At 56.9% G+C, this 27,111-nt stretch overlaps 2 protein-coding genes and 1 long non-coding RNA gene across 3 annotated transcripts in view; 1 reads left to right on the top strand and 2 right to left on the bottom strand.

The window, feature by feature from the left end:
- Window positions 1–4,341: 4,341 nt before the first annotated feature.
- Window positions 4,342–27,111, top strand: part of LOC119112312 (BLOC-1-related complex subunit 5) — a 30,048-nt gene continuing 7,278 nt past the window's right edge. The window contains exons 1-2 of the mRNA XM_037236435.1: window positions 4,342–4,551; window positions 10,224–10,280. The gene's annotated coding sequence lies outside the window, so the exon portion shown is untranslated. The remainder of the gene's footprint in view (window positions 4,552–10,223; window positions 10,281–27,111) is intronic.
- Window positions 7,399–10,533, bottom strand: LOC119101961 (uncharacterized). The gene is made up of 7 exons (XM_037225360.1): window positions 10,516–10,533; window positions 10,138–10,246; window positions 9,419–9,438; window positions 9,221–9,295; window positions 8,711–8,846; window positions 8,272–8,433; window positions 7,399–7,711 (listed from the first exon to the last, which is right to left on the bottom strand). The coding sequence occupies exons 1-7, from the start codon at window positions 10,531–10,533 to the stop codon at window positions 7,602–7,604; spliced, it is 630 nt and encodes a 209-aa protein (XP_037081255.1). The 3' UTR covers window positions 7,399–7,601.
- LOC119112319 (uncharacterized) lies at window positions 17,715–24,444 on the bottom strand. The gene is made up of 3 exons (XR_005095706.1): window positions 24,273–24,444; window positions 19,429–19,593; window positions 17,715–17,770 (listed from the first exon to the last, which is right to left on the bottom strand). It is a non-coding gene; the product is annotated as an uncharacterized LOC119112319 (long non-coding RNA).

Raw genomic sequence — 27,111 nt, 5'->3', positions numbered from 1 at the left:
TGCTGCGAGACCATCGGCACGACCGGGTGCCGGCCGCCCGACAGCGTGCGCGCCACGTCCCACACCAAGACGCGCCGGTCGTCGCCGCCTGCGGACGGACGGCAGCCGAGTCACCGGGAGCCGGGGAGCGCGGGGCTCTGAGGCTACGGCGCTGGGGGGAGGGCGGGCGAAGGCTGTGACTTCGCTGCGAGCCGCTGCTTAATAAGGCGATGAAGCGTGGAAGAGCGTTCAATCTTGTAGGCATTGCGCGATGGATGTGACTGGTATCATCCGGATTCAGGCGATGCTTCTAGCAAAGTTAGGACAACGCATAGCTTTTCTTAGCAAGAGGCCCGAAATAGAGATGCACGAGTGTACGTGTAAGAGTATCGACACGACCAGGTGCCGGCCACCCAACAGCATATATATATATATATATATATATATATATATATATATATATATACATATCTATATATATAGATATATATATCTATATATATATGATATATATATGTGTGTCTGTGTCTGTGTCTGCGTGCGTGCGTGCGTGCGTGCGTGCGTGCGTACGTGCGTGCGTGCGTGCGTGCGTGTGTGTGTGTGTGTAGGGAAGCTGACAACCATTTCTGCCCATGGCATCACGACAGTGAGCGAAACTCTGCCACAGAAAGCACTGGACTGAAAACTAGTCCACATCTAGCTGCAGCGACCAAGACAAGCATTCCACTGCTGAGCTGCAGAGTCATTCCAGGCAGTGGGCAGTCGCAGGAGACGCGCCGCCAGTGCGCAGCGCTGGGACCGCTCACCGGAGGCCATCAGCGCGCCGGAGGCGGAGAACTCGATGGCGTTGATGCAGCCATAGTGGGCGACCAGGTCGCGGTGGTAGAGGCCTGAGGCGGCCTCCAGCCTGGCGTCCAGCAGCTCTGACACGTGCAGTCCGCGGCCGGCCAGCGAGCGCCGCTCCAGCGCACACACCGGGTTCCCGCCCAGCATGGCGGACACTGCCGAACAACAACAGCTGCACATAACTTGGCATTCGAAGGGTTCATTGTGCATGAGTTGTACGGATCGCGCCGGCACTTGCAGGCCCGTTGTGATGCTCGAAGGACGTAAATGCATTGAGCATATTCGGAATGAATACGCATGCATCCCTTCTGAATTGTGGGGTGCTTTTTGGATTCCTTGACTCTTTCGTGCTCGCGACAAACATCAATCATTGGTCTTGCAATATACCCTGGACGACATAGGTCTGGAGTGATTTTACTTCTAGCTGTATGAAATTGCCCATGGGTACAATCAAACTTATAAACTTGACCCTTATGAAAGCTGAGCAGCAAACATTTTAAAACTTGTAGTCAAATGTATATATCAAATTGAGTGTAAGTTTTTCTTGTGGGGCTGATTCCTCCCAAGATTTTGGGGTCTTGTACTAGATCATGGTGGTACATGGGAATTATGTTTGAAATATCAAAAACAAATAGTTGGGGGGGGAGTGGTGTAGAAAAAAGGGCCATGACTACCCCAAAATATGCTAAATGGGTCTCCCCCCCAAATTTGGTCCAGTTTTCTTCTCAAGGGGAAGGCTGGAAACCACCATTAACTCCTGTCTCTCCCCCCCCCCCCCAGTAGTTGGGGGCTGGAGCCCCACAAGCACACTAAACTAAATCCCTGGCCCACCCCAAATTTTTGGTAACTGACCCTTCTTGATGTCATCACAACACTGCACAAATTAAAATCATGCTGCAGAAAATATGGCACAAGGAGGAATGAAAGGTCCCCAAACACACCACCTGATAATTCTTTCTTTCCACCTCTATGTTACTACACATGTAAAATAATAATGCTTATTAGTTTATTACTTCACACAGTCTTCAACAGCAGCATAAATAGTATTCACTCCCCATTCATGGATTAGAGATTAAGCATAACACAAGGACCCACTTTACCCAGCAATGATATTCTGGCATGCATAGGCTGACTTAACACCCTCATTAAACCATGGCTTCAATGATACTTAACTATCTTTCAGCTAATTTGCACAAAAATTTTCTGATGGTAAACATGATTATCATGAAAATGGTGTTCAATCATGTCAATAGTCCCTTACAAGGTTTTTGAAGCCAAGTTTGTCAACTATGACAGGCATCATGAACAAACTGCATCAAGCAGAAGCAGAGCCATCAAGACATGCTCTTATTCTGCAAGTTCTAATCTCAGCAAAAAAGGGATCACAAGATCTATTACAACCTTACCATCAAAACACCTGCCGACACAGGTTTCAGCACAACACACTAACTGGGTTTTCTCCAAACTGTTGTTACCAGAATCATCTCCACCAGAATCAAATGTAAAAACTGAGGACTCACACCTTTGAGTTGAAGCTAAAAATAGCTTGAAATTGGGCTGTGCCACCAGGGTCAGGGTAAGATAAACCCTACATACTTTAAGTTAGTCAGACCCCATTGTGCTAGATCAGTATTGGGCAGAAGCAAGAACAGGGAGGCATGCTCATGAGAGACAGCTAACCCATGTTCAAAAAATTGAATGGCAGCCTTATGGCATAAGATAGAGAGAAAATGGACAAGAATAATGGTTTTCACCTACCTCCTCCCAGAATCTACCATTACTGAATGCAGTCCTTCAGTCTGCAGTTTTTAACCTAACATTGATGCCAAGACTGAACCAAGCAATGCCCTGTGTTTTGACTAGAAACTGCAGCCCCAACTTTGTTATCACACCTATATTGTCACATACATATCACACCATATATTGCATTATTTGCTGCAGCCATCTTTACTGACTGATGCCATCTAGCACTTAATTTTATAGGTAGTACAGCCCACTCACTAGGTTTAAGTTTTGTGGCATAATTTGAGGAAGCTTCTCAGGAAAGGCAGGTAACAAAGAGCTAGGGCTAATGTAGCTACTAGCAGTAGATGTCTGGTCCAGTGTTTAGGAGCTTGTGCAGATGAGCATGCTTGCAAAGAATGAGGCTTGAGGTTAAGCTAAGCTCACAACATGGTAAAACAAATGTAACATATATGGAGGCCAAGAAGACAGGACTTCCCCATAGCCATTTTTCAAGGGGGAGCAGCCAGCAATCATATCTGCTTGTCCCCTTTCTCTTAAAAATGTAGGAAGCCTTGTCATTATGACAGGCAACCCCAAATTACAGTAATAGAACACTGATAAGATGAAATGGAGGGAGAGCACAGAGGAGACAACATGTCATATGCAGGACTCTAGATGGCTGACACCAGGCTCAGCTGGCTGGCAGGAGGCCTTGAGTTATCTGCAGAAGGGCCCTGTCAAATCCATCTTAGGAGCCTCACAGCCCAAGAAAATGCTCCCATTTGAAAGAGCAGGTCGGGTTAGGACAGGATGGTTTTTATCCTATAATATGTGATGATAGCATACTCATCATATAAACTCATACATCAACATCATCTCATTTCTTATGAAAGCATTGCACATGAATTGTCCTCTTCAGAGCAAAAATGCTGTTCATGGTCAGAAAACAGCAAAGTTTTCATCCCATTATCTCAGCTTGTTATTGCTGATGAGTTTTAGAGCATGCAGAGTACTGCTGCCATTTTGCACCCAGTATCCCAGTTTGAAATACATAACAATTATGATGAGTGAAGCAAGGCAAATATCTTTACCATAACCTGATAAAACATGCCTACCTAAAATATCCTTTGAACCTAAGTGAGTGAACTGCAAGAGGAAATCTTGTTGATAGGGGGTTGAAAATGGCCAAAGAGGCACCCTGATCTGTGTTAACTTGAAACCTCTAGACTTCCTCTTGACACTAGAAGTGGTTGGCAACATCGCCCCTGAGGACACCCAATATCTACAGGATTTAGGCCTCATCAGACAGCAGCTTTGCTGACAAGAAACATTACACAACAAAACGTACCTGATAGTAGGTGAACTTGTTACAATAATTCTATATGGCGAACTTCAATATGCCAAACTCAACAAAGAAAACGAGGCCCAAGCTTCAATGCCAACAATATGCTCCGTTGAATCGAAAACGTTCCGCAGAAACTGTATTCCAAGCCCTCATATTGTCACGCATTTCACACAGCATGAACCCACAACCCCAGACAAAACGACGAGAACACGCTGTAACTTCCTGAACCATGAATACATAATGATCAGCTGATCAATGGTTTGTGATTGGTGGCGGAAGAGCACCAACGGTTATTGATTACCAAATATGCTTGCTACGAACACTAGGGCCTACGGTCTCTCTTCGTGTTATCTGTTCGAATGCGGGTATAGCAAGTTTCTGTGCTAGTGTTAGCAAGTTTTGCCCACACATTATGCACCTTTAGTTACGAAGAATGGCGCAGATGCATACATTACGGCATAACAAACGCAGCATATTGGCGGTATTGGTATGCATTAGTTTGGTTGGGGTTGTCCGGGTTTTTGATATATGCCAGAGAATGCGGAATCGCGATAATTTAGAAATTGTCGTCTGTTGAAATGAAGGTATGATGGATGTCATCAAAACCGAAGCTATCAGCCCATAACAACGTAGCTGAGTATCAGCGGGAGGTGAAGGTGAGTGCAAAGTAGATTCTAACTACTTAACTAGATGCTAGTATTCGGACCTGTGGTTGATGCTAGTGGAATGAGTTAAGTTCATGTAGTGCTGGTAGAATAAAAATGTGTTTTTCACATATTTTTTGTGTGACTTGCATATGGATTGATTCTTTTAAATGTGACAGCACCAATAGCCATATTCCTCAGAATGTCCAGGGCAATGGAATAACATTCATCTATCGATTCCCCTATTCGTTAGGAAAACAGCAATTTGTACTGTCCTAGTTATATTATGACTGCTTCTCTGAAATACACTTAACAACTTCTTGCTTTATTTTTCCTCATAATTCACTGTGAGTCATGATTTGAATCATGGTCTGTTTCTGTGTGTACAATTTCCCATTTGGAATTGTTCGATCCTTGGAGGACAGGTTCCAAAGATGAATGAATGTGTTTTGCACCCAGCTATCATTGTGACATACTGGACAGCAGAAATATGCTTTATATGTTATCACACTGCACATTTATGTGGCCAGTTACCTGAATGTTCATTCTGTCCTTGTGATAAGTCATTAAGCAGCTCCTAACAAAGGCATATTAAAAGCTGAAACTAAAATATTAGTTCCAAATCAATTGTGCAATATGTCCAGTTCCCCATACCCTACAAATGGTGTCACAATCTTGCATGCTTTGTGGTGCTTTGATGTTACATTTTTTGTAGACTTCTACACATTGTTGTGTGCTTCAGGATAACATCACTCTTGGGTGCATGCTGCTTGTCACAGGCTAAGCCTCTAATGCAGTGGTACTAGATTCTCTATTCAATGTAGGGTAGCACCAGAAGAAAAATGTCCTAAGCAATGTTATCACAAAAGCATGGCTAGCAATAGGTCAACCTGTAGTGTATATGATGGGACTGAGTTATATTTCAGTGGTTTGACATGCATTTCCAGATACGCACCATCAGGCTGGTTACTAAAGCACATTGCATTTGCCATTTTTCTGTTTTCAAGCAGCTGGATCTCCAGTCACAGGGGGCAACCAAAGCAAACAGGCATTTGTTGTGTAACTAACCAGGAAGACCGGCTTCTTACTGCCAGAAAACCCACACTTGGAAGGCCTTTGTCCCAAAGAACTACTCCTGGAATACCTAGTCTTGGAGGACCTACTGTTGGGAGACCTTTGTCAATATACACTGTTGGTGTCTGTTTATCAAGTCAGACTATCCAAACAGCAATGGGCGGCACCACACGAGGGGTGGCCAGAGTGGGATGGGACTGGTAGGGATGGGCTGAAAGGCTGGCCTGGCGGCCGGGCGGCTTCAAAGCCTGACCCAGTGTAAAACGAAAGGGTTGGATGGCATGGGCCGAGCTCACGCTGACTCATCTCAGGACACAAATGGCAAAAATGTTCCTGATTGGAGTCGGAGCATCGCTGTTTGTCCGAAGGTCCTCACTCGTTACACGAAAAACGGCAGTAGGTGTCGTACTCGTAGATATCCGCGAGAAAGCCATCTGAGCGTGGGTCTTCCGGGTGCAGACATTCAAAGCTGTAGGTCTTCCGAGAGTAGGTCTCGGGTGTAGGTCTTCCAAGCGTAGGTCTGCCGAGCGTAGGTACTCACAGTACCATGCCTTCCAAACGTAGGCCTTACACTGAGTAGGTCTTCCTTCCCTCACCCAAAAAAGCTGTGTACTGCATAGTAGGTCCTCCGCAACCTTGTTCGATGAAAGGGCAGAAACAAAATTATCTAGTCAGTTAGGTCACACAACTTTGGCCTGATAACTTACAGTGACCGCGGGCAGGCCTGTGGTTTGTATATTGTCGCCCTCTACCACAAGCTGACCCAGCTAAGTGTTAAGTAAGGCAGGGATAGGTGACACGCTATCACCAGGTCTGGGTGAATGATGAAATCAGCCACCTGCTGCCTGGTGGCATCTCCTCAGCTGCTGTAACATGGCGCGATCCTCAAGTTCATGGCTTGGGGCACAGGGTGGTCGTCATAGTTGCCACGGAGGATGTGTTCGCCAGACACCACACCGTCCGCCCGTGGCCCCGCTACCAGGAGGAGAGGGGGAATGGTGTTCTTGTCTCACTGCACTGGTGGGTCCAGCCCACTCAGGCAACAGTCTCACGGCATTGGTTTGTTCAGCCCACTCAGACAGCAGTCTCACGGCACTTTTGGGTCCAGCCTATTCACGTAACACCTCAAAGGGCTACTGTGACAGCAGCCGCGAACACGCTTGACTTGGGAGAGGGGTCTCAGCAAGCCGCGACTTCAAATTACTATCCAGAAGGAGTGGCATGGTGCTTGATAACAATATATTGGTTTCCTCTAATACGCGGCTTGGCTGACGTCATGACGCGATGCGTTGGTTGCATGTCCACAGCCGAGCAGTGGGACAGAAATTGAAATGCATTTGAACTGTATCATTAATTTGAAATGTATTTTGAGGTGGCGCGTGACGCGTAGTTCTTCGTGGATAGGCGTTTCGCCACCTGTAGCAGAACAGGACCCCAGTATGGATCTTGCCATTTCACGGCTTGCTTGCCGATTCTGTTGGGCTCGGGTGCTGACTCAGATCCCCAAGATTAGTACCATTCGTGGATGGGTGTGACCACTCATGGTTAAAGGGGCCAAGCTTGAATCCGTAGGGGACAACCTGATCAGCAAAGTACATTTTGAGTGCCAACTCGTAAATACGTGCATTACATGGGTAAGATGGAGGAACGAGATCCCATTTTGGGAAAATTGATTTGGTGGACTCATCTCCCCCCCCCCCCCCCAACTCCCAGTGGTTACACGAAGCACTTGTGACCCATAACAACGCACACATGGCAAAGGAGTATATTCACGATCATTGCACTGCACTAAACAGACGACAAGAGATCTGGGTAGGTGTGTAAGAGCCATCCCCACGGAAGGCCGCCTCGCACCGCACAGCGCGGCGCCAGCTGTTCAGTCCCCTGGTCATCGACACAGGCACTCTCACACAATGCGGCCGCTGCTGCCACGGCTGGGACGGACGACCTCCGTCGACGCCAGGTCAGGCGGGTCAGGTCGCCTCAGGTCACTCGCGGCCCGACCTGCAGGCGTTCTGACGGTAGAAGAGCCTGAAGCCCGCTCCGACGATGGAGGGCCCCGTCACGACCTTGATGACGAACGGGCCGTCAGTGTTGTCTGCGGAGAGAGCGAGCATGCCGATGCGTCAGGACTTTGGCGGCGGGCAGGGGGGGGGGGGGGGGGCGTCGGGTGACTCACGCAGTCAAGTCTCTCAGAGTGGAAGCTTCGGAAAACCTCTGCCGATCGCTCTAGGTGGCCACAGTGAGGCACCCGAATGCAACAGACATTCACTCATCCCGCCGCCTATTGAAATGGTCGTCGCGTGGAAGGAGACGATGTAAAAGCCACATTCGCTTGCCCCGTTTTACTCAAGCTCGACAGTTCAGCAAAGCCGGGAGAGGGAGCTTCGGTTTAGGTTCCGCCGCTGGGCGATAATTTTAGCGTCCAGTTGGTTGCAGCTTGTGCTCTTACGCGATACACGACGGGGACTGAGGACCTCACCATGGTTTGTTACGTACGAATTTTGCTCCAGTCGTATACAGCCCAACAATCTCACTTTATCTTGTACGTAAGCCTTCTGCTTTGACTTCACCACGGTAAGCGTGGCGTCTGTGCTGCGAGTCTGTGGGCCAGCGATTGGTCCGCGCCAGCCGAGTCTGCTGATGTCACACACTGACCGGTGACGTCGGCGTGTTCGGTGAGCAAGCTGTTGAAGGAGCCGTCGTTGAGCCGGTCGCCGCAGAGTCGGTCCGCACTGAGCAGGATGTAGTCGTCGGTGCACTGAGTCGGCCCGATGCCGGCCTGCCCCGCCGGCACGTTGGACGAGACCACCAGCACCCCTGCGGCGCCGGCGGACCAGTGTCAGCGGCGATCAGGCCGGCGTCACAGCCTGCGCCACGCCAGCGGGGGGGGGGGGAGGGGGCGGGTCAGCGGGGCTGCCCGGCGCGCCGTGCACCGGACCGGGTCGCAGGCAGCTGGTGAATCGCGATCATGGAGTGCGGGTGAACGGGCGCACACGAGCGGCTTGGTGTGGAGCACTCGGCGTTCGCGGAAACGGACCCCTGAGCAGGGTTGCCCGGTGCTTTTCTCCAGCTGTTGCGCGTCGTGCCCTCTCACCTCCGACAACGGAGGTCCTGGCGTTGAAGATGTCGAACGTCTCTGGCTGGCTGAACCTGTCGAACCGGTCGACGCCGTACGTGATGCTGCAGAAGCCGGCTTCCTTCCGAATGCAGATCATGTAGTTTAGATTATTCTGTAAGGGGTGCAAACGTGAACACGGGATGGCATTGTGTAGGAGGAGTTTATAATTCCAGAGCACTGCCATGGCCACCTTGCCATCGCAGGTGACAATTCACTCGTTCTTTCGTGCTAAAATAGGAGGCTCTCGAAAACTGTGTGGCTCACCGGCTTTGCATTGCGTGTGATGTCAGATGGGAAATTTGGGTAAAAAGGCCTCATCGTTTGCCGTCTCCCGCTGCTGGTAATGAGCAGGTTGGCCCGGGTGATTGCGGGAGGGTGTTGTCAGCCGTCTGTCGCCACAAACCACACCAAACACAGCGTCACAGTCGAAACCGAGCCCGGCGTCCATCGGCGGCCCCCCCCCCCCCCCCCGGCTCGCTGACGCACCAGGTACCCCTCGCCGGCGGAGCCCGCCGCCGCGAAGTTGAAGCTCTCGAACTGGCCCATCTGGCCCGTGTAGTGCTGCAGGCAGTGGTGCGGCGCGCGCGCCGGCGACGCCCGCGCATACTGCGTGACCTTGACCCGCCAGCGGTGCGGTGTCGGCCCCGACGAGGTCACCATGCGCAGCTGGACCGGTCCGCTCACGTCCCCCACCTCCACGTACACTGAGGCGGGGGTGGGCGCCGTTAATGACGGGCGCCTCCCACAATGCGCATGGTGCGATCCTCTCGGCGCAGTTAACGCATCGCCCACGACACGAAAAGTACGTTTAATTATATCAAATGCTTCATTGAATAATAAATGAAGTCTTCAACTTAAAAAGTTCTTAATAAGGAAATTATACCACTGAAACTGATGAAGTATTGAAGTTCTTAGATTAACTACTTTATTTAATAAAATGCATTTATTCCACTGCTGAGTCATCGTAGGTATACTGCTGTCCGTGTTTTTATGTTGTTTGTCTTCGTTTATTTAGCGGCCGTGGCTTACTGCGCGTGAACGATGATCTTTGCTTTGTACTGGTACGCGCGTCCTCGTGCGGTGCTGTTTTGTACTGCTACGTGTGTCCTCGTACGGTACTGTTTTGTACCAGTACGCGCGTCTCGTGCGGTGCTGTTTTGTAATGGTATGTGCGTCCTCGTGGGGTACTGTGTTGTGTTGCTGCGTGCATCCTCGTGCGGTACTGTTTTCCATCCTCGTGCAGTACTGTTTTGTGTTGCTGTGGGCGTCCTCGTGCGGTGCTGTTTTGTACCGGCACGCGCGTGCTCGTGCGGTACTGTTTTGTTCTCCTGCGGGCGTCCTCGTGCGGTGCTGTTTTGCACCGGCACACGCGCCCTCGTGCGGTGCTGTTTCGTGCCACTCACTGTGCTGCCCGCTGTTCTGGCCGCAGATGCCCGGCACGGGACCGTTTGTGTTCTGGCCAGTGACGGTGAACTCCTCTGTGTTACAGTTGCCGTCCGTCGGCGGCGCCGTCTGTGGACAGAGCGGAGCGGGGCGGACGCGTAAGGTAGGCTCACTGTGACACAGTCCACTTCAGAGGTCCGACGTCTGTATCGGCTGTCAACCTCTCCTGGCCACATCTCTGCAGCAGGCATGTGCCTGGTTCCACAGACATGTGCCTGGCTTATAATCGTGGTTCCCGGTTCCCACTTTCCCGCATGATCACGAAACCATGGGTTCTGGTACCTGCGGGTTCTCTCATGAGCACTCGATTTTCCGTGTTTTCTTGACAAATACCAGACCCTGTCCTTGGCTCCCATTGTCAACAAACATTAGATCCTGGGTTCTAGTGTCCGTAGTTCTTTCATTAAAAAAAGAGATCATGGTTTCTGGTTCGCAATAGTTCCTCACAAAATCAGACCCCTGTTTCTGGTTCCATTGATTCAATAACAAAACCCTACATTACGGTTTCTGCTTCTTATTGGTTCTTTCATCAACACTAACCCGGTTGGCTATTGGGTAGTTCCGACCGTTGAAGTAATATCGTCTGGAATAAGATATATGAATAGATCTAAGGAAGAGATGGTCGGCAAATGTTTTAAAATAGTTAATCGTGAAACAAGCGTAATATAAGTGCAAAGTATAGATACGCACTGGCACCTGACAATAATTCTGGGTAAGATCCTGGCTGTTGCTTCCCGTGACCTTAGCTGGATATTGGTTCCTGTCGGATCCCCAACATAGTCGCAGGCTGATCTTGGGCTCTTGCCGGATCTCTGCCGTTATTCTAGGCTGGACTTTGAGTATTGCTGTATCTCCCGGTGCGGATAGTACGGCGGTTAACGCGTCTGCGTTTATCGCTTCACGCCTGGGAAACCAGAGGTACTGGGTTCGATCTCCCGCGATGTCCGCACTTCCCGCCAGGGTGAGAGGCAGGCGACGCCTGCCTGCCTCAGCAGCTGAGAGCGTCGTAAAGCCTTGATGGTTGGGATGGATCTCCTGGTTTGTCACCAAGATGTATGTTGGATCTTGCTGGTTTCCCCACCACAGTTCACAGCCGATCTTTTTTTGCTGGATCTCTGGTCTTATGCTTCATTTGTTCCTGGCTTCTCCGAGTTCCGGAACCGGTAATCGGGAGCAGGGAACTGGTTTTCAGAAAGATATCCTATGACCGGGCACATGTCTGCTCTGTAGTCGAAAATGCTAGTAATGTACACACAGCAAAATGGTAGCTAAATGGATTGCCGAGCAACAACCACAGGCATGCGCTAAATAAGAACATGGAACCAACTGAGTCCTTGGACATGGACCCAACCAACCCGGGGAGGCCAGCGTGGTCTTCAGACCCTAGCTTTATAAGAAACTGCTTTTTTGCATCCTGAGAGATGTGCGTCGCGGAAAACAAGCATTACCGCGGCTCAGTAGCGGGGCATGGGTTGTTTCTTCTGACTGTGGAACCTGAAGCTTTAGCTTTCCGGACTCTTGGCTCATGGCATACCACACCCTGTTCCACGCTCCGTCGTCCGCGGTTCCATGTTACCGTTATGACCGCTTCAAGCGAAGGCGATGTAAGATCAGCAGGGCCCCCACCATGTGACTGTGCCGTTGGGAGAAATTGCGTGCCTGGGTTGTGATTGCCAGCGTGCCGCGGGTCATGGTGGCCCAGCTGGCAGCAGTTCTAGTATTCTCGTCCTGGTGGTTTCTACCATCATTCACCCTTAGATGCAAGCATGTTGTAGTCTTGATCGGTTTTCCATTGCTTTGTGCACTGAATTTGCGTCAAAAACCGCAGCGCATCAGCGCACGACATAACTGCAGTGGATCTATTTTCGCTAGCCGTTCGCGCCCATCATCTGCGAGCGCTGCACTGCGATATGACACTCACCCACAATCCGCAGCAGATCTCGATTGAGACTCCTCAATCTCGATTGAGACTCCGGCTGCCCTTGCAGATGCAACATGTGTCTTGTCTCGATTTATCCCAGCTGCGGAGCACATGCGCTTATACGGCTTCCCGCGTAGTTTGCGGTGCACCCGTGTTATCCATACGTTCCGTCTTTTCTTGACGTTTGCCGTGCCGGTCCCCCACCGTCTCTGATGCTACCAGATGTCCCGCGGCACAGAATGACCCGATAATCCGGCATTTTCCCACGGTCGCGGTCCCGGTCGGCGGCGCTGTATCGGCGCGTGGAACGTAGAAACCGAGCATCCATTGATGATCAGTAGTCCCCCAGCGCCACCGAGTCCGAATCAGACGCTCATTCAGGGCTGACCTGGCCACCTGTCGCAGTAGCGAGCGTGCGAACCCGCCCGACAAGTGCACGCCGCCCCTGTGGGGGTCGTCGGATCACGTTCCGCCGGGGGTGGCGCCGCGGCCCCTTGTCGCCGGCCGACTGCGGGCGCGCGGGGAGGCGGAGAGCGCGCGAAGTTTGGGTCGGGTGGCCGTGACGGGCGGGCGGTGGTCGGGGCGCTCCAGACCTCTGAACAGGCGTGACTCCGGGTGTGTGTCGGGGCGGCGTGGAGGCGAGACCCTGGGGCGAGTCGCCGAGAGGTGTCTGCCCTTCGGAGCGTGTTATGCGAAGCGTGGATTCATCGCGACAAGACATTTCCCCTTCACGTCGTGGCCAGCGGCCTCAAGAGCGTCCAGCTGTCCCTGCAGTCCATTGATAGAAGAGCAACCAGCTGTCCCTGCGGTCAGCTACCAGCACCTCTCAGTCCAGACTCAAATGCTGAAGTGCTTAAATTGTGACCCTTACTCCGGCTACGTTCTAAATTTGACGGACCGCTGGAATCAGTCCGCCGCGCCTTGCCTTCTGTAGGAGTGTCGGCGCCGGTGGAATTCGGTGGCAGTGAGTGCTGGCGATGCCCACGTGCGCGCGATCCGCCGCTGCCCTCATCCTGCTGTCGGCGCTGCTCTGTGCCGACGTCGCCGACGCCGGCACCGGCGCCAGCCCTCTGCCGCCGGGCGTGCGCGTGTTCCGCTTCCCAGGGGTGTCCAACTGGAGCGCCCTGCTGCCGGACGCGGCGAGCGGGCAGCTGCTGGCCGGCGGGCGAGGCGCGCTGGTCCGGCTGGACGCCGAGGCGCTCTCGCTGACCGAGCTGGCTCGCTGGCCGGCCGATGCGCTCGACCGGCAGCGCTGCCTGCTTAAGGGCCAGCCGGCCGCGCTCTGCGCCAACTTCGTCACGGCGCTGCTCGGCCGCGGCCGCCGCCTGCTCGCCTGCGCCACCAATGCCTTCGCACCCGTCTGCACGTGGCGGCGCGCCGACTTCGTCTCGCTGGTGGAGCGGAACGTCTCCGGGCTGGGCGTCGGGCCGCACTCGCCGCTGCAGCCCTCAGCGGCGCTGCTCGCCGGCGCCGGCGCCGTGTTCGCCGCGGCGCCGGCCGACTTCGCCGGCGCCGACGTGGCCGTGTGGGGCGCGCCGGTCGGTGGCGGCGGCGTGCGCAGCGCACCTTTCGACGCCGCCTGGCTGGACGCGCCGCGGCCGGCGGCGTTGCTCAAGGCCGGGCCGTACGTGTACGCCGTGCTGACGGAGGCGGCTGGCGGCTGCGACGGCCGCCGCCCGGCGCTGACGGTGGTGCGCGTCTGCCAGCGCGACGCGGCGCGTCCCGCGCGCGGGCGGCTGTGGCGCGCCTTCCGCTCGGCACGGCTCGAATGCGGCCTGCCGGGCGAGCGGGCGCCGTCGCCGCTGCGCGAGGCCGCCGCCGCCACGCTGCGGCACGGTCGCCTGCTGGTGGCGGCGCGCGCCGCGCCGCTGGCCGGCTCGGCCGTCTGCCAGTACCGGCTGGCGGACGTGGACGCGGCGCTGGACGGCCCGCACCTCTCCGCCGCGCCAGACGGCGGCCGGGTGACGGCACCGACGCCGGGCCCACAATGCGCCGAGCCGCCGGCGCCGGCCGAGCGCTTCCACCGGATGGCCACTGCCGTCAGGCAGGCGGGCCCGCCACTGGCGATCGACGCGCGGCACGCGTGGCGCTTCGTCGCGGCCGACGCGGTGAGCGTCGGCAACGGCACGGCGATGGTGGTGTTTGCTGTCTCTGAGCGCGGCGTGGTGCGGAAGACGCGACTGCTGGACTCGGGCGCCAGCTGCGAGCTGGACACGTTCGACGTGTTTCGAGAGCTGGCGGTGAACATGAGCAGCGTGAGGAGCCTCGCGTTGGACACCGCTTCCTCCGCGCTTTACCTCGGCACGGACGCCGAGGTGGTGCGCTTGCCGGCCGCTAGATGTCACCGGCTGGCGGCGGCGGCGGCCTGCCTGGGCTGCGGCGATCCGCACTGCGGCTGGGACGGACGCCGTTGCACACTGCGGCCGGCGGCGGACACCGCCTGGTCGCAGGCGTCGGCGGTGGCCTGCCCGCCGCCGGCGCCCCCTGCCGCCGGCTGGGCGGCCTGGTCCGCGTGGCAGCCGTGCGGCCGGCGGGACGCGCCGCCGCTCGCCTGCCGCTGCCGCCGCCGCGTCTGCATCGCCGCCCGCTGCGACGGCGACGCGGCCCAGGTATCGGGCTGCGCGGTGGCCGGCGGCTGGGCGCAGTGGTCGCCCTGGACGGCGTGCTCGGCCTCGTGCGGCTTCGGCGTGCGCTCGCGGCGGCGCGCCTGCTCGGACCCGGCGCCGGCCGGTGGTGGCCCAGCCTGTCGCGGCGCCGCCACCGAGCAGGCGCTCTGCCCGCTGCCGGCCTGCGCGCCGCGCCCGGTCGGCCCCGTCGCCGGCGGCTGGTCCAGCTGGAGCGCGTGGAGCGAGTGCGGCGCCGGCTGCGGCCCGGCCGTCGGCCTGCGCAGCCGCCGGCGGCGCTGCGACGCGCCGCTGCCGGCGCACGGCGGCGCCCCCTGCGCCGGCTGCGAGCGCGAGGTGGCGCCATGCCCGGCCGCGCCCTGCCCCGAGCACCGCGTCGACTCTGGCTGGACGGCCTGGGCGCGCTTGCCCGTGTCGGCCGCCGTCTCGCCGAGCGGCGCGCGCCTCTTGCGCCAGCGCGGGGTCACGGCCGTCCTGCGCCGCTTCGGCTACTCGTGCTGGGTGCGCTCAGAGAGCGGCGGCAGTGCCAGCCGCCAGCTGGAGACGATGCGGCGCCGGTGCGAGCCGGCCGGCACGTGCCGCCTGATCGGGGCGCGGCCGGGCGCCGGCTGGGGCGGCTGGACGCGCTGGGCGCCTTGCTCGCAGCCGTGCGACCGCGGCGTGACATTCCGCACGCGGCCGTGCCACGGCAGCGGGCCCGACTGCGCCGGCGCCGGCCGCGAGGAGAAGGAGTGCCATGTGCACCGCTGCCCGGCCGCCTGGACGTGCTGGGCCGCGTGGGGCGCGTGCGTGCCGGCGTGCGGCCTCGGCGTGCGTCGCCGTCGCCGGCGCTGTCTCACCCCGCTCGGCACCGCTGCCGACGGCTGCGCGGGCGTCGCGGAGGAGACGGTGCAGTGCGGAGACGCGGCGTGCGTCGGCTGGCAGCCCTGGAGCGGCTGGTCGCCGTGCGAGGCGGGACTGCAGCGCCGCGAGCGCAGCTGTCCGCCGGGGAACTGCTCCGGCGCGGCACGCCAGCGCCGGCTGTGCGAGGAGCCGGCGGCGGCCGGCTGGGCGGCCAGCTGGCTGCCGCCACTGGCCGCCGGCCTCGGCTCGTTCTGCGCAGGCGCGGCGGTGGCGGCGGCGCTTACCTGCTGCCTGGTCAGCCGCGGGCCCGCCTCGGAGCCGTGTTCCAGCGCCAGCTCGGTGCCCTCCAGCCCGCACTACATCGCCGGCAAGGCGCCCGAGTTCTTCCCGACGGCGCCGCCGCCGGCCGCCTGCCCTGTCGTCGGCTCGCTGGAGCAGGCCGACGGGCTGGCCGGCGCCTGGAGCCTGGCCATCGCGCTCGGCAGGCGGCCGCGCTCGCCTCAGGCGGCGCGGATGGCGCGCTCCAGTCCCGAGCGCCGGCCGGAAACGCTGGCCACCATCGCCGAGGAGCGGCCCGACCTGCTGTCGGAGTGACGCCCCGCCTGAGGCGCGCATGACCGGGCTGAGGTTCTGAAGGCTGGGAGAGGCGCGTCTGGGGCCTGTCCACTCGCCGCCCGGGAAGACTGTCTATGAGCGCGGCGGATAGTGCGGAGGAGGAGCGGTGTGTTGGCTCCCTCTAGCCGGCGGAGGCGAGCGCGCGCTCGTCTCGTGATGCCGGTTCGGTGCAGACATCGGACTGAACGCGTTGTCATGCGGAGGTGGTCTGGTGACGATTTAAGATCGCATTCGACTACGGGAAGTCAACGTGGCGCACCGCGTGGTCTTTTTGACACCAACTGGTCCGTCGCTTTGACTTAGCAAATGGTGACCCATTCCGCGGTATCCTTTCCGTGGCTGCCTCGGTCCATTATGCACTAGTCCGTCGTGAGGTCGGACGGCTCGGCGTGCAGTCTGAAGACCGAGCTCAGTCCGTTTTGTACCGGCCGCTCGACCTGCGCAGTACGTTGCGCCGTCACGGCGCTGGGCTGGCTCGTCCCCGCGGGTCGCCGCTGCGAGAGCGAGCTCCAGGGGCAGCCGCTGCGGGGCTGGGTCCCGCTGGCGGGCGGTGTGATCTCAGGGGCTGACGCGCGCACGCATCAGACGATGGTATCAGCTGCTCGGGCCAGCTTCGCCAATGCCGCAGGCTGCTCAGCAGCTGGGACTATCAGGAACCGAAAGGTTTCAGGTGGTCTGCGTGAGGTCCTCGGAGATGCGACAAAGCTTAAGCAGGCCATCGATGCAGTGTTTCAGGGGTTATGCCTGTGAAGTCATACGAAGGGTTGTGGTATGACCCGTTACGTGTGTAAAGTCGTACTCGTGGGTCACGTAGTGTGGCATGATAATGTATGAAATATAAAAAAACAACCGCTCTTACGCTGAAGATAACATGTTTTGTTCCTGTTTTCGTCATCGATGCGTGAGAAGTGACAGCACGGTTGGTGACATTTACGTGGTTGATTACTAGTGTCGTACATCATTCCAAGTCAGACTTGATCAGCATTGGTGGCAATGTCTCAGAATCCCATGCAAGCACCTGTCCTGAGGCGAGATTGGAGATGATGAGTCCAACGGTTCTACCTCGAATCGTTTTGGCGCCGTCGCGATCTGATTCATTTATGCATGGTTATTTGGGATCGTGCTGTCCTATCCATTGGTTTGGTAGGTTTGGAGGCTGGCCGGCGCTGTTCCTGCATTTTGCGCTCGTTCTGAACTGCATTGCCCATGAAAGTGCGCGCAGTAATTCCACAGTCTTTACTCCTGATAAGCTAACATTGCCGCCATACGTGGGGCCCGCTATCAACCCCTCCCCAATTCTCTCCATCCATATGCTGGGCCCGTCAGTTTTTCCCGACCCGGTGCGTTAGAACGCATCTCACGCAGGGGTGGGACGCACCCACCGGTGCCGACTGCCTCGCGCGCCATCGTCCCGCGTCCCGGGACGCCTCACCTCGAACTCGAGCAGGTCCAGCCGCAGCTGGGTGACGTCGGTCGACGCCTTCTGCACGGTGAAGACGCACGTTCGCGCCGCGGTACCCGTCGCCGGGTACTGCGGGTTGACGAAGAACGTGCCGTTCTGGCTGGTGGTGCCGCCGCAGGAGAGGGTGTCTGAGGGAGAGCGGCTGATGAGCGTGGTGAAGCAGCTAGTGAACATTGGGTCGTAGCACAGCTGATCGATGCCTGGGACGTCGGGACTTAGGATTGTTTGTCGTCAGGGGCCCAGTGCTAGAACTGGCATCTGAAGAGTAGGCAAGGGTCTAAACACCTCAGGATCGGCCACAACTTTGTGAAGAATCAGTGGCAAGCGTCGGGGCAGACATTTATATCTGAGTGTTTTTCGTTTTGATTTGTCATGACAATAATGGCTTCTACTTAGGTTAGGACTCAATTCCAATTTCATTCAGCATCAATTTCACCCAAGCGGAGTCAAGCTCAAGTCTGCTTCGAATTGTGTGGTGTTTGCTGCCTGCTGCCTGAGCTGGCTACTCACAGAAAGCAGACGCCTGACCCGTCCACTCACAGACACAGTAGACGCCTGACCCGTCCACTCACAGACACAGTAGACACCCGACCCGTCCACTCACAGACACAGTAGACACCTGACCTGTCCACTCACAGACACAGTAGACGCCCGACCCGTCCACTCACAGACACAGTAGACGCCTGACCCGTCCACTCACAGACACAGTAGACGCCTGACCTGTCCACTCACAGACACAGTAGACACCTGACCCGTCCACTCACAGACACAGTAGACGCCTGACCTGTCCACTCACAGACACAGTAGACGCCTGACCCGTCCACTCACAGACACAGTAGACACCTGACCTGACCACTCACAGACACAGTAGACGCCTGACCCGTCCACTCACGGACACAGTAGACGCCTGACCTGTCCACTCACAGACACAGTAGAAGCCTGACCCGTCCACTCACAGACACAGTAGACGCCTGACCTGTCCACTCATAGACACAGTAGACACCTGACCCGTCCACTCACAGACACAGTAGACACCTGACTCGTCCACTCACAGACACAGCAGACACCTGACCCGTCCACTCACAGACACAGTAGACGCCTGACCCGTCCACTCACAGACACAGTAGACGCCTGACCCGTCCACTCACAGACACAGTAGACGCCTGACCCGTCCACTCACAGACACAGTAGACGCCTGACATGTCCACTCACAGACACAGTAGACGCCTGACTCGTCCACTCACAGACACAGTAGACGCCTGACCCGTCCACTCACAGACACAGTAGACGCCTGACCCGTCCACTCACAGACACAGTAGACACCTGACCCGTCCACTCACAGACACAGTAGACGCCTGACCCGTCCACTCACAGACACAGTAGACGCCTGACCTGTCCACTCACAGACACAGCAAATATCTGACCCAACTACTCACATACACAGCAGACATCGGACCCAACTACTCACAGACACAGCAGACACCTGACCTGACCATTCACAGACACAGCAGATATCTGACCCAACTACTCGCGGGTATAGCGGACACTCGACTCAACCGCTCACAGACAGCAGACGCCTGGCCAAGCCACTCACAGACACGGCAGACGCCTGGCCAAGCCACTCACAGACACAGCAGACACCTGAACCAGCCACTCACAGACACAGCAGACACCTGAACCAGCCACTCACAGACACAGCAGACACCTGACCCAACCACTCACAGACACAGCCGACGCCTGACCCGTCCACTCACAGACACAGCAAACACCAGACCCAGCCACTCACAGACACAGCAGACGCCGAAGCCGAGTGCGCAGGAGCCACGCGCCAGTCCTCCCCGGCTGCTGCACTCGGCCGGCAGGTAGCAGGTGCCGCTGGCGGTGAAGCCGTCCGCCTCATCCACCTGACAGGCCGAGTTGGAGAACCGCAGCAGCGTCAGCAGCGGCAGAACTGGCGGCAGTGGCGGGAGGCAACGGCGTCAGCAGTGACAGAACTGGCGGCAGGCGCGGGAGGCAACGGCGTCAGCAGCGGCAGGACTGGCGGCAGGAGCGGGAGGCAACGGCGTCAGCAGCGGCAGAACTGGCGGCAGGCACGGGAGGCAACGGCGTCAGCAGCGGCGGAACTGGCGGCAGGAGCGACAGAACTGGCGGCGTGGGAGGCAACGGCGTCAGCAGCGGTATAGCTGGCGGCAGGAGTGGGAGGCACCGGCGCCAGCAGCGGCGGAACTGGGAGTAGGCGCGGGAGGCAGCGGCGTCGGCGGCGACAGGAGGGCAGGCGCACGAACAGCGGCGTGGCAGACGCCAGGTGCGAAGCGTGAACAACTGAAGGGATGATTACACCGCTCCAGGCTGAGCAGCGGCAGAGTGAGCAGAGCAGGGAACACATTGCCAGCTGCAGTGTGGACAGCAGGTGCAGTGATAGGCGTATAGAACAGCCTGCGCTGATGTGGTCCGACGCGAGTGCGTCATTTAGACAGTGACGGCCCCGACGGCACATGGGCATCCACAGAACCACTGTGAGCTGTGACGGAGATTACGGATATCACATCAGGAACCGAGCTGTGGAGCGGATTCTGCGGTCGGTGAAGCGGAAATGAAGGTTTATGACAACTGTTCAAAACAGAAGGTCAATCGTTGTTTTGTCATCATCATGATCATCATTATCAGTACGCTGATTGCGCTGAACGAATTGTTTCATTGTGCGGGCTGTCGTAGCAGTGGTTTGGAGTACCGTCGGCGTACAGAGCAGCGGGTTTCTGGAAGGTCGAAACAGAGTAATGACAGGCTCGCACCACTTGTGAAGCATTAAGAGCCCTGACGCCCGCTGACGCCCGCTGCCGGGCTCGGTTCGGACGCCTTAAGGGCCCTGACGTCCATTGCCTGGCTTGCTTCGGTCGTGTATTGACATCATCTGCTGATATGTTCAACGAGTTGAGACGCCAACTTGTCTTGTTAACTCAGCTAGAATATCTTGCATTCACATTCACGCTCTGGTGAACACATTGGAACCTATTTTTTATGTGATATCTTTCTCTATGCCACTCAAGATAGATATGGGGGGGGGGGGGGGGAATGCGACGCCTGTCGGGTTTTTGGAAGGTGGCCTGACGCGCCCCGCGCAGCGTGACCCGCGCCGCCCGCACGGCACTGCTGCCGCTGCGCCTATCACACCCGGCCAACACCAAGGTGCTGCTGATCCGGCCGCAGGGTGCATCGGTGGCCCCGACCTTGTGTCATCGCCCCCCCCCCCCCCCCCGATGACGACGCTGCGATTAGCGGAATAGCTACCGCCCTGTCAGCAGTGCATCCGCTGAGCTGCAGTCCGCTGAACTGCAGAACCGTCGACGTCGGATATTTCAGCCCTCTGAAATGTACTGGGCACCGGTAGCCGATGGTGCCGTTCCCAACCTACGGAGAGCGTGGAGCCGTGCCACCAGATAAAACGACATGTACGAGTTTCTGGGTCTGAAACAGTGGGTCTGCCAACCCACTAGAGGAGAGAATATTCTGGATCGAGTACTGTTCCGATGCATGCTATCACAGATCCATGTCCAAGACGGTCTTCTGAACTCAGATCACAAACAGACCATTACCTCCCTCAGTGGGCCGGTGAGCAGCCGGTCTGTGGTCAATCGGCTCACTGCGTTCAACTGTAAGAAGGCTGGCTTCGACGGTCTGCGCCAGAGTCTCTCTCTGATCCCGTGGGGGCTACTGGATGACGTCGGAATTGACCAAGCAGCGGACACCTTCTACACACTACTTGAGTCGGGCATGCCGACCACGTCCTCACGGTGATCCTCCGGTACAGCCTGCATTCCTGGTTCGACGGTACGGTGTGAGCCGCTCTCCATTTGAGACCACAGCCTGCCTTCCTGGTTCGACGGTACGGTGCGAGCTGCTCACCGTCTGAGGCCACAGCCTGCCTTCCTGGTTCGACGGTACGGTGCGAGCTGCTCACCGTCTGAGACCACAGCCTGCCTTCCTGGTTCGACGGTACGGTGCGAGCTGCTCACCGTCTGAGGCCACAGCCTGCCTTCCTGGTTCGGCGGTGCGGTGCGAGCTGCTCTTTGGCTGAGACGGTTTTCCGACGTCTGTGGAGAAACCCGAGCGCGACGACCGCGGCTGAGTTTGCGTACAGCAGACGTGATGTTTAGTCCGTGTATTATATATACCAGTACTCTAAATATTTACATAAACTCACCGACGCTTTCAAGAGCGACCCCAAGTGGTACCGGTGATTTTTAAAATGTGTCACGAAGAAGTCGTGCATATCACCAGTCTTGCTTAACTCTGAGCGGACTCTTGTGTCGGATGACATGACCCGCGCTGCCGCGTTGAATGACGCCACTGCTCTGAAATTTGCTAAATTTGTGTGCAAAACCCTCCAGATGCGCTGTACCACCCAATCGAGTCACTGAGCCAGCTGCGAGTCTTTGAGGCAGCCGTGCGATCCGCGATAACTATGGTCGGTCCCGACAAGGTCTGTGGGACTGACAATATCAGTGCTCGCATGGCCACCGAGTGTGCGGACGAGTAAGTTGCTCCGCTCAAGAAGATTTGCAACCTCTTGGTGGGTTACGGTGTTTTCCCGGGAAGATGCAAGCAGACAAACGTCACACATTTTTTCAAGAAAGGCGACCAAAAGGAGCCGTCAAATTACAGAAGTACCCTGCTTCCTCCCTTTGTAAAGATACTGGGACGTGTTTCGTATGGTGAGCTGTCCCGCCACGTCTCGCCTGTGTTGTGCCATCATCAGCATGGTTCTATTCTTAGGCGTTCGTGCAGCACGAACTTGTGTGTTTAACCGGAAATCGGCTTGGGAGGCTATGCCGAACGGATACCAGACAGGTGCGATTTACGCGGATTATTGGGCTGCTTTTCAGAGCATCGACCATGAGCTCCCAATCGACATGCTAAAACATGCATACCATTGGAGGGAATCTGCACTACATAGTTTGTTCTGTATCTGTTCGACAGACATCAGACGGGTATCGTCAACGGAAAACTTCCCATTGGAAATTGGTGACCTCTGGGTGCCGCAGGGATCACTCATGGCTCCCCTTTTTCCACCGTTTATTAACGATCATCCTTACGTCATTGGATCTAGCTGTTGTGTATGCCGATGACTGTTTGACTTTGACTGACTGTTTGACTGTTTATCCGATGACTATTTGTATGCCCGACTGACGGCCTGCCGCTGCAGAATGATCTCAATCATCTGGTAGCGTGATCGGTCGGGTGGGGGCTGACCCTCAACCCTCAAGGTGTGAAACTTTCACGGTGACTCTCAGGCATGCCCCCGTCCAGACCAAGTATGTTATCGATAGAACTGAGCTCGAGCATGTGTATAAAATTAGGGACTTTGGCGTGATACGGAATACCAAACTAACCTTCGCCTCACATATCCCAGACAAAGTGAGAAGGGGCACTTCGTCACTTCGTCACTTCGTCACTTCGTCGAGCACTTCGTCTCCTTGTTCGGTCCTTCCAGGTCGGTACCAGCAGGTCAAAATTCAACCGAAGCGCAGTGAAGGTGGCGTATTGTGCCTATGTGCGTTCGGTTTTAGAATATTCTAGCGTGGTCTGGACTGGTGCAGTCAACGCCCACACAATGCGGGTTGATCCAGCGCAGCACAACCTCTTTATTTGGTTGCTTACTCACACATTCTCAGGACAAACAGCTTCTCCTTATGGCAGCCTTCCGTTTCATTACACAATTTCATCCCTAGTAGCACGAAGAGTGCAGCAGGATTTACTGTTTCTGAGAAGCATCTTGCAAGGTAAACTGGACTCTCAAACCCAGCTCAGCTGCTTCCCTTTGCTTGTGCAGCCTTGACCGACCCGCGCCCGAACTCTGCTCGGTGTATCTCGCGATCGTGTGCGGACAGTAAAGGGTGGTCTGTTTTGCTGACTGCCAAGCGTTGGGTACACTTTTTGGGGACGAACGCTAGCGCGGATGTCTTCCATGACAGTTTTGGCATTTTTAGAGTTCAAATGATCAAGTACGTTTTATCTTTGTAGCATCTCCACTTCGCTTTGAGGTGTTTCATCCTTTAACTATGTTCATACTACTGTGTGATGTGTATTGTATTTGATTTAAACTACCTCGGCTGTTAATGGAATGCTGCTGTGTTTGTGATAAAATAAAATAAACAAATAAACATTATTGCCGAAGTCCGCATTGCGAAAATTTACGAAATCGGAATTTTGTCACGCTTTCGTAGCTTTACTTGCACCATATCCGTTTACCCAAAAATTGTAAAGCTGTTTTGTACGGTGATCGTCGTCACTGGCCGTGAATTTTGTCAATGTCATGCAAGGTCATTGTTGGCGCCAAATTACCCGCGAAGACCGCTACGTCATGAGCCAGCTTGAGGAGCAAGACAGGGCTGTTGCCGTGTTCTCGAAGTTGGGCCTTAGCGTATAGCTGTGAAATCAGAGTGACCCCTCAAAGTGAATCAAATCTCTGACCCCTATCCCCACGCTGCAAGCGGTGACGGGGTGTCGAAGCTCGCGAGATTTAATTGATATTTGTACCTACGTTGCAAAATGTGATCGGTCCAGGAATGCTGTTCGTGCAGGAATACTTTGCGCATTGGTACATGCGAAACCACATGGGGCGGTACTCACACAAGAACTTGCTGTGCCGATCTCCGTCGAAAGGCTCGACGCCTTGGCTTAGCACCAGACCATCGATGCTGTTCACACCCAGTTCTGCATCCTCCGCACCGTAGTCACTTAATGCTGTACCATTTAGAAGCCCGGCACCATCACTGTACCCCGCGCCACTCGGCGGTCCTCCGGGCTCGCCCTCCGACTCGCCCGGCGCACTTCCCAGCCGGGTGGCAAGGAGCTGTCCCTCCGCGACGCCCGCGTCACCCGCGTCACCCTGACCGCCGCCGGGCGTCGGCGGCGACGCGTCGGCGCCGGCGGCTGAGCCGCGCTGCAGGCCCAGGTAGCGCCGACGGTAGAAGTCGGCGCGGCGGCGAGTGTCCCGCTGGCGGCCGCCGGCGCCGCCGGACGCCGCCGCCGCCAGCCAGAGCAGCAGCAGCGCGGCCCCGCTCGGCCGCATGCCTACCGCCATCGGGGCCGCGAGGCGCCGCTCATGGCGCCAGGCTCGCTCGGGCTGCCAGAGGGTCGCTGAGGTCGGGCCGGGGCGCCGAGCGGCGTCCGGACCGGTCTGCGGGGGAGGGGCCCGGCCGGCGGAGGCCTGGATGTGGACCCGCCACGTCCCGTTGTGGAGTAGAGGCGGCAGGTCCCCTTCGGCTACTCAGTGCTGGCGTTCGCCGCTTCTCGGCCGTCTGGTGCCGGCAGTCTCACGGTTCACCCCGCCAGTCGCAAATCCACGGCTTTTGTCCGGCACGGAGAGTGCGCGTGTCTCAAGTCTGGCGTCTGCTCGCGCACCTGCACCCCTCTGGCGGCCGCCGTCAACTGCAGCAGGGAGTCACGCCGCTTGACCAAGGCTAGAGGCGGGTCACGCTGGCTACCCGCGCGCACGACTCGAGCGGAGAAAACGCCGATTCAGTCTGGGCCGGAACTCTCCTCGCGTGTGGAGATACGCTGAAGATCTGGCTTACGTGAGTGCGGGGGGAGCAGGAAGAGGGTTGTCCGAATTGCAGTTACCCTCTGAACGCGATCGCCTGTCTCAGTCCACCGCATGCAAATGTCGCGCGTCGCTGGTTTCTAGCTCCAGCGCAAACAGATACCGCGCGTTGCCACCTCCGGCAATTGGACGGCTGCTCCGCCCCCGACCTTAGCTCCATTGTGCTGTCGGCTGAGAAGCTGGTGGGCGCTATTACGTCCCGCTCTGCCTGCTATCTGGCTCTCCTCCTTCGGGGGGGGGGGGGGGGCGGGGGGCGGTGACACGGCTCGGTCTGGGTCTCGGCTCTGCCTGCTATCTGGCGCTCCTCCCTCAGGGGGTGGCGATGACACGAATCGGCTTGGTCTCGGCTCTGCCTGCTATCTGGCGCTCCTCCCTCAGGGGGTGGCGATGACACGACTCGGCTTGGTTTCGGCTCTGCCTGCTATCTGGCGCTCCTCCCTCGGGGGGGGGGGGGGGGGCGGTGACACGAATCGGCTTGGTCTCGGCTCTGCCTGCTATCTGGCGCTCCTCCTTCAGGGGGTGGCGGTGACACGACTCGGCTTGGTCTCGGCTCTGCCTGCTATCTGGCGCTCCTCCCTCGGGGGGTGGCGGTGACACGGCTCGGTCTGGGTCTCGGCTCTGCCTGCTATCTGGCGCTCCTCCTTCAGGGGGTGGCGGTGACACGGCTCGATCTGGGTCTCGGCTCTGCCTGCTATCTGGTGCTCCTCCCTCGGGGGGTCGCGGTGACACGGCTCGATCTGGGTCTCGGCGTTTCGCCCATTTGGTGGCGACGGTCGGCGAGGCGGACAACCGCCCCCCCCCCCCCCCCCCCTCCTCCGCCGAGCTCTCTGATGCGCGGCCGAGGTCGGCGAGGCAGACAGCCGGCACGCCTCCCCCCCCCCCCCCCCTCCGCTCTGCCGAACTGCCGAACCGGTGCGGTCCCCCCCCCCTTCTGCCGTGCCCTCTGGTGCGCGCCAGGGGTCGGCGAGGCGGGTAACCGGCACGCCCCCCCCCCCTCTCCCCTCTGTCGCACTCTGGTGCGCGCCAGGGGTCGCATCACCGTCCGCCTCGCTCTGGCTGTCAGTCACTACGGATGTGTCGCTGTTCTGTCAGCAAAGATTCGTGAGATTCGTGTTCTGGTACGATGTGGGGACGACTTTCCCCGAGATGTGTATGCTGACTTCAGGCCAGGGAGGTGAATGGGACAAAACACTGGGAAAGGAGCACGACAAAGATTAGTATCGACTGCTGACTTTGTCTGCCTATTTGTTTAGAACATTGTAATGCACCGACCGTAAGCTCTGTTACGGAACGGCCCACTGCAAAAACAATGACTACGGTAATGCTATAAGAACACTAATCCGGAGGAAGCTCTTCTGCCTGCTGGAGCCTGAAGGTATCAGGCCTGAATGCCCACAATGGCTGAAAATGAAAAAGACCACCAATCGTACCTGCCAAAGGAATTGATTGCAGGTCTTCCTCAAGCTCCCTGCCCGGGAATGTCCGGCGTGCCGTGGGAGCCCGGCAGAAGTTGCCGTGATACTACATGTGATAGGCGCATGTACAATATGAACATAAGCCGCACGTGGGCGGTCCATAAATAACGTAACGCTTTTTTGGTCATTTATCAACCCTCCGTCACCCTGGTTACGCACTACACTAGGTGAAGCTCCCTTCTCCCTTGTTACGCTGTATCAAGCGTAATGTCCCCAGAAAGTGGCGTCCTTTTGACCCCTGATTGAGCTAAAGATGAGAGATAAATAACGGACGCGTTCCTTGTACTGAGAGGAAACCAAGAGCATAAGGCTTCACGGTCTTAGTTGTTTTTTTTTTGGGGGGGGGGAGGGGAATTCGAGCATTATTTACAACCACACGTGAGCCTTCCCT

Source organism: Pollicipes pollicipes, unplaced genomic scaffold (genome assembly GCF_011947565.3).
Source record: "Pollicipes pollicipes isolate AB1234 unplaced genomic scaffold, Ppol_2.1 Scaffold_2555;HRSCAF=2994_pilon_pilon_pilon, whole genome shotgun sequence".
Lineage (NCBI taxonomy): Eukaryota > Metazoa > Arthropoda > Thecostraca > Pollicipedomorpha > Pollicipedidae > Pollicipes > Pollicipes pollicipes.
Note: the sequence above shows the minus strand (reverse complement) of the source record. Positions and strands in the feature narration are given on the sequence as shown.

What these genes read in the sequence shown, in the direction of transcription:
- LOC119101961 (XM_037225360.1), bottom strand. An exon ending in TGTACGTGGAGGTGGGGGAC is followed by an intron (nt 9,296 to 9,418) that starts GTGAGCGGACCG and finishes CACTGCCTGCAG; the next exon opens with CACTACACGGGCCAGATGGG. An exon ending in CCGCCGGCGAGGGGTACCTG is followed by an intron (nt 8,847 to 9,220) that starts GTGCGTCAGCGA and finishes CACCCCTTACAG; the next exon opens with AATAATCTAAACTACATGAT.